This window comes from Vairimorpha necatrix, chromosome 2 (assembly GCF_036630325.1).
Source record: "Vairimorpha necatrix chromosome 2, complete sequence".
Lineage (NCBI taxonomy): Eukaryota > Fungi > Microsporidia > Nosematidae > Vairimorpha > Vairimorpha necatrix.
The window spans coordinates 577,546-590,212 of record NC_088817.1 but is presented as its reverse complement, the minus strand read 5'-3'; the positions used below and the strand labels follow the sequence as shown (position 1 = coordinate 590,212).

General features: G+C 29.8%; 1 protein-coding gene across 1 annotated transcript; it reads left to right on the top strand.

The window, feature by feature from the left end:
• Window positions 1-1,170: 1,170 nt before the first annotated feature.
• Window positions 1,171-2,073, top strand: VNE69_02152 (putative SP-containing protein; the record flags this gene model as incomplete). The annotated part of the gene is made up of 1 exon (XM_065472701.1): window positions 1,171-2,073. One exon carries the CDS (start codon window positions 1,171-1,173, stop codon window positions 2,071-2,073), a length of 903 nt encoding a protein of 300 aa, XP_065328773.1.
• Window positions 2,074-12,667: the final 10,594 nt, after the last annotated feature.

The window sequence follows — 12,667 nt, the reverse complement described above, 5'->3', positions numbered from 1 at the left end:
CTTTATGATATATATTAATTTAAGGACTCTTTTTCAATATATTTGCTATAAGAAGAATTATTTCTGCATATCATCATACATGCAGGGCATATAAAAAAACATCTAAGATTTTAAAAATTTCTCTCACGTAAAAATCTATCATATAGTTTCCTATCTAACCTGTATTATGTAAAAATTATATTCTTTACTTTTTTCAGTATGCTTAAGATAATGCTGAATATATTAAAACTCGATGGATTAGTACAATGTAATTAAAGATATCATGCGATAATAATCAAAACATTGGGCGGGGAAATGTCAAAAAAGGTTTATGATGAATTTTTAAAATGTCTTTTGCAGTCGTAAAAACTTGTAAAAAATATCATTTATGCTTATGATTAGTTTGTAACGCAATATGTACTAAAAAATTTCGAAAAGCTACTAAAAAGATTAAATATACTTCTAGGTTTTACAGAAAGTTAATAACTCTATTCATTATTATATTCAAATTTTATATACGTGTTTAAAAGTTTTTAAGCAATTTTATTTTATAAAAAACCAGTATTTTCACAAAAAACTTCTTAAAACCTATGAATCTAAAATATAGATATTATAAAGTCAATTAATACCATCAAAATTAATTCAAGAAACAATTTAAAAAAAACCTAAGCTGGTTGTATAAACATTATTGTACTTTATTTATTTACATCATACAAAGGCTATGTCATCATATTTTAAAAAAATTATAAAGTCTTTCAATCTTAACCAAGTGTCGAGTCAAGAATTGCTTTTATAGTGTAAAGCATTAAATCAAACAAAACTTTTTACACTCTCAATGCATTTCGATAACAACGAAAATTAAACTTACGTATTCTGAGATAGATATATAATATTTAATTTATATAATAGTGACAAATAAAATAAACACACTTTTATCGAACAATTCTATATGAAAACAATAAAATAATGTTTCTATTTCAGATTTTTGTGTTTTTAATGATTTAAATATTATAGAAAAGATATAAAGTATGTTCGTAAAAAATGTATTGACCTATAAAAAGTATATTTGTTTTAAACACAAAAAAAAACACAAAGAAGAATTTTTTACCCTTAAAATTTACATTATTAAACAATAAAACCCACGTAAACAAATTAAACTATAATAAATAATTTTAGTCATAAACACAACCCATGTATTTGTTTATTTCTTTGTTAAATTGTTTCCATTGCACTGCCAAAACAAATGAAACTAATCTTAAAAGTGGACAAGATCATATAGAAAATAGTAACGACAATATCAATATCATGAAAATATTATCTGAAGGAAATAATGAAATTGATCTTAACGAAAACAGAGATCCGTCTATGGAAAAATTGTTTGAATATTTAGTTAATGGTGGAGATTATGAGCAATATAAAAAATCAACGTGTGCAATAAAACATTTTTTTACTCCCGACGTTCTCTTTAAATCGAATAAAGTTGATAACCACACAACATTAGAGCAACAACTCTACAACATGAGAGAAAAATTAGATAGAATTACTGAAGAATGTCAGTTATATTTCAGTAAGGTACCAGAAAACAAAATTAAGATTATCTTTAACAGACAAGAAAATAAGAAAATTTCTTATTACAGACATTTTATATCAAAATTTTTTCTTTACTTCAAACGTAAAATATCAAATCACATTGCAAATATCGCAGATAATATCGAAAAAACAAAATTTTCTGATTGTGGTAATGTAATGTCTGTCTTACACTTTGTGAAAGCAGTTTTCGATTTTTTAAAACCAAAAATCAACAGTTTGCGGTTAAATGATGATTCATTACTCTTGTTATATGAATTTTCTTTAGTAAATTGGAAAATACTTATGGTGATGAACATTATTAACGTACCTGATTTGATATTAAATACTTATAATTATTGCCACAATAGAATGCCAAACAAAACTAGCAATGAAGCTTGTATATTAGACGAATTGGTATTCTTAAAAAATAAATTGAGCTACATCTACAATCAAAAGGATTTTCTAAGCTCACGTTTATATAAAATATGTCAAATAATAGCAGAAAGTCACAATAAGAGAAAATAATATTTTACGTGAAGTCTTATAACTGAAATTTGTATATATAAATTTACATATATAAAAACTACACCAAATCTAGATTTTAAAAAGGTATTTAAAACATGCATTTAATTAATATTTTGTTGTATTTATGGATTGTTATGTGATTATTTCATAGTAAAAAGCTATTGTACACTAAATTCCAACTAGACAACCCATTTACATTTTTAAAATTCAAAAAAATAATACGAAAGTAAAAAAAAATGTTTCTACCATAAAGTATCCAACAGATTTGTTTTCCCCCTTTTACTTAGGTTGTAGCCTCTAAAACAATTTCACTTAACTAATGAATGTAATCATGAACTTAATGGAACAGATTCATACTGGCGTGTTGCACAGGGATGCGGCTTGTTCTAATGTAATATTTTAAAAGACTATTTATTTTGCCGTCTATTCTGGCAGGCTTTAAAAAGTCTAAAAATAAAGAGTTTCATTTGCTTTGCTCTCTTTGGAATTCAAAGGGCCCAAAAATAAAATATTTTTTAAAAAGATTACGGAAATATTTAAAAATGAAAAAAAAACTGTAAGAATTAAGATGTTATGTGGTCATAATACCTCAGATACATAAAAGTTCTTCTTTTTTAAGTATAAATATAAGTTTTTAAATTATTTTTATTAAAAAATTTATCTATAAGATATACTTGAAATCGGTTATAAGAGATTTTAACCGCTCTCAAATGGACTTGTAAAATACGTATATCCTATTAAATCGAAAGATATAAAAATAAAATTTAGAAATTTAACCTTAAATTATTTTTATGCTATATTATATATTAACTTTTTTTAACATTTGATTATCTACAATCGTAAAATATAATGTTTCCTGATTTTCAAATTTTCGTTCTTGATGAAAAGTCAAATTTTTATAATGGTACCAATTATCAACTATATATATATTCCTTTTAAAACGCGGCCCTGGCACTGGTATTCTAAACTTTCAAACGCTTTAGTTTTGACGTGTAAAAGAAGCATAAAAATCGTTTTGTTCAAATTAATTGCCGATTGTCCTGTTCTCTTAGATACTTTATCATAAGACACTTTTAACCTTCATAAGAGATTAGATTATTATTTTTTTTCTATAAAACGAATATAATATAAGTGCTTAACATAATTGGGGTTTAATATTATTACTGATTATAACATCCCCCCTCCAGACGGTTAGTCTCCTTCAACATACTTTAAATCCCCTACACCCTTAAGATCATAATGCCTTTTTTTCACCAACCTTCCATTCTCTAATCTCACTATATATGAATCCCCTGGACATAGCTCAATCACTCTTCCCATGTCTAAAAATCGACCCTTACTATACTTACTACATCCCTTTAAATTCTCATTCTTGGCAACCCTAACTATCTGGTTCCTTTTGAACTTTTCTCTAAACCAACTTTTGAACTGTTGCGCATACTTTCCCTCTGGACTATTCTCCATACTAACATTTCCTGTATTATCGGTTAAAGCTTCTACTGGCGTGCACTTAATACCAGCATGAAAACTTAAATTATATTTCTCAATAGCTTCATAGACCTTGTTCTCGAATTTCTCTTTTTGGCTCTTTAAAATACTATCTCTTACAGTTCTAATAACTCTTTCTACTCTTCCATTACTTCTGTGCGACTCAACGCTGACCTTTCTATGACTAATATCCAAATTTCTACATAGCTCGGTAACTTTTTCGTTGCAAAACTCTTTACCATTATCCGTAATGATTTCCTCTGGTTTTCTACCCTGTTTACACAAATCCTTGATAAATTCAGCAATTCCAGATGCGTGCTTGCTCTTCAATACTCTGCCCCATAATCTCCTTGTAAAGTAATCAACTGCCAAAACAATAAACGCTTTCTCATCCCTAAATTCTATTAAATCTAAGCCAACCTTCTCTAAATATCTTGTCGTGTTCACTAAATCAGTACCGCCACTCGTTTTTCTATTAAAAATCTGACAAGTCTCGCAATTCTTAAGGACCTTTTCGATCTGATCCTTAATTCCTGGCCAATAATACTGTTTCCTCAACTCATAATATACCGTTGTTCTGCTTCTGTGGCTCAAATTTACATGACAATCCATTATTAATCTCTCTCTGTCTTGTTCCAAAGGCATCTCGCCTTCTCTACCACTATCAAATACCCAGTATTCTTTACCTTCTACAATTTTTACATGCTTATTTCTTTTCCCTTCTTTTTGTCTATCACGGCGTGTTTCATTTCTCTTTTTCTTTGCATCTTTTTCTTTTGTATATACCCTACTTAGCGCATCGGCTACGACCATATTTTCTGGAGTTCTATATTCTATCACGAAATCAAATTCCTGAATCTTCTCGACCCATCTATTAATTCTAGCATTCTTAAAGTCGGGCTTGTTTCTTATTTCGCCCAACGCTTTATGATCAGTTTCTATTCTAAATTTCCTGCCTCTTAATTCATATTCAAACTTTTTAACGCCCCAAAAAACTGCGTACATTTCTTTTTCTGATATACCATAATTAACTTCCGTAACGGTAAACTTCTTAGACGCCCACTGTACTGGCACCCATTCTCCTTGATTATTTTTCTGTAACAGTACTGCGCCCATGCCTACATTACTAGCGTCAGTCCTCAACAAAAATTCTTTATCATAGTCTGCTATTTGCAGCTTTCCTAGGCCTTTCAATACTTCTTTTAAATTATTAAACTCGTTTTTCATATCATCCGTCCACTTCCAATTATCATTCTTCCCTTTTAAACTATCTGTCAACCTAACTGTCAATCCAGCGTAATTCTTAATAAAATCTCTGAACCAACCCGTCATTCCTAAAAATCTTCTTACATCTGACACGCATGTTGGTATCGGAAACTCTAGGGCTTCATTTTTCTTTATCTCTGACGGTATTATATCTTCTCCATTTAAAGTGACTCCCAATAATTTAACTTCCCGTTGACAAAACTGAACTTTATTTGCATTCAGCTTCATATTGTTTTCCTTCAGTCTATTTAATACCCTTTTCACTAATTGCTCGTGTTCTCCTATCGTTCGGCTGTACAACACAATATCGTCCATATACACCTCTACTCCTTTGCCTTTCATATCTCTAAAAATCCTATCCATAATTCTCTGCAATATCTGCGGGCTATTCTTATATCCCATAACCATAGAGTTCCATTCATAAACCTTGCCATTAAAATCAAACGCCGTCTTATGTTTATCCTCCTCCTCTATCTCAATACTATAGAAGGCCTCTTTTAAGTCGAAAACCGTCATATATTTTGCACCTTGTGTAGCTCTTACAACATCTCTTATGTTAGACAATCTATACTCGTCCTTTTCTACAATATCGTTCAATGCCATCAAATTACTAACCAGTCTTATCTCACCATTTGGCTTTCTGATTGACCTTATAGGATTCCTCCAACTTGAATTTGACTCTCTTATCACTTTCCTTTTTAATAAATCTTCTAGATGTAGCTCTGTATCTTTTATCAACGCCTGCGGAACCATTTGTCCCTTTTTAAATACCTTCATACCCGCTTCAGTATTAATTTTACATTTTTCCAGTTTACAATATTTTATCTCCTCTTTTCCTAACTTAAAAACCTCTCCAAAACTCTTAGCATACTTATCTAAATTTAATCTGATTCTCTTACACTCCTCTTTAACGGCATATTCTTTTTGATTTTTCTCAAATTTGACTCTAAGTCCTCTTTTTGATCTTCTAAAATCTCGCTCCTGACTTGACTCTGATTCACTACCTACTTCCATTTTGCAACTGTTATCCTTGTTATTCTTTTTATAATAATTATCTCTATTAATCTTCAGTCTGCATTCAAACACCCTATGCCCTTGTCTATCACAATAGAAGCATCTCGGTACTCTCGATTTTTGTCTTGGTTGTTCTCTACTAATTTCTTCATTTATAGTCCTAGAAATAGTTTTTCTCATTTCCTCATATATCTTTTCTTCCTCCTCTACTTCCTTAATCCTTAACAATAGCTTCTTCCTTATTCCTTCAATATTTTCTTCCTTTTTGATATTTCTCACAATAAAATCTTTTAAATCCATCGAAGCCAACTTGAACAGCTCACTCTTCCATTTCTCTCTATCCACATCTCTCAAATCCAATTCATACAATATACGCTCTAACTCCTGTAACATCTTTCTGACCACTTGGCCACAGTCCTCTCTTGTGAACTCTTCTTTAGGTATCGCCCCCATATAAGTGCTTAACATAATTAGGGTTTAATATTATTACTGATTATAACATATTATGTAAATAAGTTTATAAACCCCTTACTGCTATTCTTATCTATTGTTAATGTTGTCTTAAAAAAATGGTTTCTTACGCTCAATTTCGTTTCTGCCTTCAAATAAAGACCAATTTACAATAACCTCAAAATAATTATTTTTACTATAATTCGTCTATCAAACTTTGTCTTGTTTTTGTTTTTTCTTTTGATTTAGTAACCTCATCATCCCGCGTGAAAACATTGGAATGATTCTAGACTTTTATAAATGTATAATGAATGTTTTTTTTTCAAAAAGACACTTTTAATAAGAACTTTCAAATTGCAAGCTACTTTTTTGATTTTTTTCTCATGATAAAATTATAAAGTATTATTACATAAGTATAAACATATACAGAATGAGCTATAATTTATTTAAAATATTACGTACGTAGATCAATCAATATATTTTGGTAGTTGAGCAAATATATTTATCTTCTACTTTTTTACAAAAAAAATCATTTTGTTAAAAAATACAAATAAAACATTCGAAGACTATTAAAGTTTTTATAATACAAAAAATTATTTGATTTATGCGATAAATATTTTTTTTCTTTCTTTGCCTGAATATTATTCTCCGCGAGAACAACTATATTTAAGGTATTTTTCTTCTTCAGCGTTACTTTCGTTGAGTCGATGCGGTGTTTCATCATATGGAATACTTTATAGGTTTATTTTAAAAGTGATTGATTAATTGCATCAATACTCTACTGTTGATTTGAATTCATAAAATACGAAGTTATTATAATCAACATATATGTTTTTTTTGTATATATATGATTATAAACAATTGCAAAAATAAAAAAATACTTCTTTAAATAAGGCTTTTATTAAAAATTTGAGCTTATTTTAATACAAAGCTGTTTCTTTGTTTGTTATGATAATTTAGGCATTCGAAAAGTAAATCCTTTTGTATTTTTTGTACATCAAATAACTTTAAAATAATATGATTATCATATTTCCAAATCATATCACAATTTATTATAAGTTTCCGCTATTAGTTGGCATATCTCAAACAACTGGGTGCTTAGCACATCTTTTTGTTCATAGAAAAAAATAAACTTATATTTTAACTTATAAAAATTATTATACTTATGTTGTTCCTCATGTATTCTACTTTCACAATAATTTTCTATCGAATTGATCAGTGATGGTAGATTAATAATATTTAAGATCATAAGTACTTTCCAATTAACTAAGGAATAATTATATAATAAGAGTAATGAATCATCGACTAAACGTAAATTGTTTTTTGAAGGTATTAAAAAATTGGTAACATCTATAATAAAATCTAGAGCCTCAATTGCTTTTTCTTTGTTTTGAAAATTTGATTTGATAATATTTTTTTTAATAGTTGTAGTATAATATGTTATTTTATCATAATAGCGCAAAAAACAATTTCTCAGATAATGCCTACGTTTTGATATTTTTTGCACTACAATTTTACTAAAAATAATTTTTTTGATAAAACCCGGTTTTTTTGTAAAATAAAATTTACAGTCATTTTTAATTTGTCTAAATTTATCCATCATTTCTTTAAGTCGAGAGTCTAGTGATAGACAATTAGATATTTGGGTTGATTGATAGTTGTTGATGACCACATTTGTGCGGGGGTGATTTTCGCATAATGATTCTTCAATTTCTTGTAAATTGTAATTATTGATATGACGTTCAAATATTTCACCAATCGGCGTATATGCCTCCTTTTCATTGCTGATATGGTCTCTATTTCCTGAAATTGATTCGAATTGTAGATTTTCTTTGATTTTTTGTGTAAAAAAAAAGTTTGTTTGATTATTGATATCCAGATGTTGGATGACTTCATTGTAAAAAAAAGTGTGACTAGAACATCTTAACAAATAAATAAATAAAAACATGGGCAATGTATGTAAATAAATTTTATTTTGGAATGTACATAATCGTAATTGTATATATATAATTGGAAATTTCTATAAATATCGATTTTTCCTATATATTTATCTTGTTGTAAAAAATTTACTATAAATCAAAAAAAATTACACAAAAATCGACCTTTATTACATGATATTATTGCACTAGATTAAAAATTTATTAAAATATTCGTACATCTGATGGTTATTTTATCGTATTATCTACGTCAAAATAAGGAAACCTCGTCACTAAAAATAATCATGACATAAGATTATTATAGAAATATATTAAGATACATTTATGATATTGATTGATATTTTTTTATGTAAAGTAAAACACCGAAAAATTTAAATGCTTATGATGCATTTGATGGAAATTTAGATGTGAAGTGTTATATGATAGAGTATTTAATGAGCAATCATTATCTTTCTAAAATGAAAGTTTGGTACATGACCGTTTGGAACCCGCTTTCAAAATTTAAAAAAAGGGAAAAATAAAAATAAATGTAAAAAAAGAATTGGCAATTTATTTTAGATAATAAAAGATCATGATTAATAGGTCGATTTTTCGGCATTCGATAAGACTAGAGGAGGAGTAAAAGGTGCTCTTAGTGTTCATCCTGGCTGGTTTCATGTCTAGACCACATATTTTATTGAAAAGAAGCCCAAAACTCTCAATTTGTATGGTATTGAGTCTCGGATTCGTTAAAATTTACGAAAGTGACGACGTAACACATAGTCCTGTGCTTTTACCAGTGATTTGTCTAATGTGGCATCATATGCTGTCATTGATAATGATTACAATGGAACTGGTAATACATGGTGTTGTATCTCTTCGGGAGAATAGCCGCAATTCTACTAGACACAAGAAAAGTAAAGCACACACTGGTTCTGCATTATTCAATTTAAAGAAGAACTTTAATTATTTCCATATTCTCAAACACTCTCTTTTTGCAAATTTTGTTCTTACCAATTTTGTCATTTCTTTATGAGGGGGTCTTTTTAAATTTTCAATGCGGGTTCATTTTCTCCAAGCGATCATTTTTCTACAGCGATTTCCAAACGGTCATGTAGAAATGAAGATAACAAGACCGATATATAAATCGTGGACAAATTGAGAAAAAAGTGGTCGATGTTGAGGTTGGGATCACAAGCTTTGCCAACCTTCATGCGTTATAAACAGAAACGAACATAAATACAACTTGCTTAAATCCCGTGGCTTGTCTCTGCAAAGTCAAACCGAAAATTATTTCTTAATAATGACTTAAAATGGAATAGTAACTTTCACAGTTCGGAGCGGACGCCAGGAGAAATGCTTACTTGAAAAGGTTACAAACTTAGTGAAAAGAAACCTGTTAGGAGGGCTGGGTTCAATTTCCAGGACACCAAAATTGTTTCTACTTTCTATGATGTAGTTGGAACAACTCAGATGATGAAAATATTCACGATAATCATTAAATTGATTCAATGAAACTTGTGTGTGTCCAGCCACAAGGGGATTGGCAAATAGTGTAGAAATGCACCTCAAAGCCAAAAAGCAGTATCACCCTTGTGGAGACTTAATGATACATAAAAGTATCTAATGGGTACGGCCTTTTTGGAGCCCATGGCTAGTGCACTCTAGAGTGGGATCTTAGAGCTAACTAAGAGACTAGACGAAGTAGGGCAATAAAAAGTCTCGTGGACCCTATCCTACAAGATTCTGTGACACGATGGCCGAAACTAATAGGAGACTGGTGGTCAACGCAACCCAATAAAAACGTTGGGCTGGGGATGTGGTCAAGTAAGGAGCCGTGTGCAATACGAATGATTGTAGGGACCTTTGAGTCAGTACGATGATGTCTCTCCTCGGTTTATAGATAACCATGCCCGTTAAATATATCCGCTGTGGGGTCACTCGGACGCGATTTTAGGTATAAATGGAAAGTGTTCTCCTGGAGCCAAAGTCCAATGGATACGGCGGAGCTTGCTGCATCGGCAAGTTGTATGGATATAGTTTTAGTGAGTAAGAATCTCACAGAACCATTTGGATGAGGATCACACCCAAATCCCTCTGGTCCCTATGTAGGGGTTCTTTCCGCCTCTTACTTGCAAAAGAAAAAAAAAATTTTGGAGCGGACGCCAGGAAAATGCTTACCTGAGAAGATTAAAAAATAATAAAAAAAACGATATTTTTATCTGTAATTTGTATATAAAAATTCTTTAATTTTAAACATTTGATTATAAAATTAAATAACAATAAAAAAAACAACAAATTTTTGTTCTTTTACAGACTGGTATTGTTCCAACAAGGATGTAGAAAAACAAGAAAGAGATGCTTTGAAGAAAGAAGCAAAAAAAATTATCCTTTTTGAAGATGTGATAAATGTCATCACAGAGCTCACGGTGCGATTTAAAGTAGGTCTATATAGATCATAAATTCTTTATAACTAAGGATCATCGTTTAAAATTGATTCTTGTCTTAAATGGACATGCAAGACGGAACAGATTGTTTCCATTATTGCAAACAAAGTCTATGACGCAACCTACAAAAGGTATCCAGGGAGTTTTGAATAGCTGTGATATATGTCAATTAAAGCAAAACTAGTAACTAGACCATTATTAGACCAATTGTAGCAAAGTATTCAAGGGAAAGATATGTTGCAGATTTGATTGATCTCCGGCTATATCACGAACTCAATGAAGGATATAAATGGTTATTAATATTGTAGATTCTTATACCAAATTTTGTTGGATGGTACCTTTGCTTGACAAAACAAGTATTAGTGTAGGGAATGTTTTTAAAACATTGTTTAGAGCGTTTGGTTTCTTGTTATATACTTCATACTGATGTTGGCAGAGAGTTTGTTAATCGAGTACTCGTCGATTTATGACAGAAATATGTAATAAGACACGTAAGGGAAGAGCTAGATGACCATGGATAAAAGGAAAGATAGAACGATGCAATTAAACAATAAATTGGATGATTGCATCTACTCGCAGGACAAAATACATTTTGGGTCAAGGATCAAGGTACAAGAAAAAGTTAAATGGTCATATCATAATTTAAGACACTCTACTACGAGAAAAAGACCATTCTCTCTAATGTTTGGTAGACTCATTAGGGACATAATGTACGAGTCTAAAATTACTGGTATTCTAGATTCGTTTAATAGCGAAAATCACGAACAAGAATTGAGGACGAAGAACGCGCTGAAGAAAGTTTATCAGGTGTTTTAGATTCAATACTAATGAATCAATACAACAACTATATCTCTGAATAACACAAACCTTTTTTAAATTAAATTTATTATGATACAGCTAGAATTCATACACAAACTGTTGCAGATAGAATGGTGCAAAAAAGTACGAGAAATGATTTCTTAGAATTATAATTAAAAGATAGAGTCCTTATAAGACCTTATTTGGACAACAACGTCAATACCAGAAGACATTCTCTATATGAACATTTAGATGCAGAAGACTATCTTGTAACAGACATAATACAATTTAATAAATTAAAATTATGCAGAGAAGTTAATAATGATTCTTATAGAAGAAAAAAGCACTAGAGATCTAAGGTTGCTTGTTAATGAATAAAGTACTAAAATTTTGTTTATCTTATTTTTCTCCTTCTTTAATTATTCCCTCCCATTATTATAAAAACAAAACAAAAATTTCTACTTAAAACTCTAGACAAATTTAGGGCAGTCATTAAAATCGAACATTTATTTGTTCTTTTCTCTGGTTCGTCCCTCACCGAAGAAATTTTTTTTTATTTTTTTAACCTTGCGTCCGCTTCCAACTGTGACAGTAATTAATTTTAGAACCGCGGTTATCAAAGAGCTACGATTAGATACAGAACGGAAGCATATATACATACAGGGTCCTAAAATGCCCTTTTAAAACCTAACTATGTCAATCAGTCGGGGCTTAATACCTGGCTGGAAGGGTATTCGAGAGCGAATGTTTGAAGTTTGGAGGGGAACCTCGGGGGGTTCATAAGAGATTGTAAGTCCATCTTGTTTCAAGTAATTAGTAAGTAAGATATTATACCCGAATAAATTATATTTCTTATTTAAAATCTCCAAACTTTTTTAAGTAAAAATATATTGTAAATTTCTGTCATAGTGTCCGATCATTATTGTTTATTACAATTATTAGACATTATTAAGTATGTAAGATTTATTATCTTCAATTTTTTTGTTAAAATTTCAGTATAAAAACAAAATATAGTTGTATTTTTTACATATGTAAAGTATATAAATTTATAATATTTTTTAAAAAACAATTTTACATAAAAATGCCCAATTATAAGAGCTAGATCTATAGCTTTGATGCTCTTCGTGGGTTTTCTAACAAATTCAAAAAATCTTCGGTATATTAAGATAATTATTGTGTCTAGATTCTTTTAATTAATCTATCGAATGAATTGAT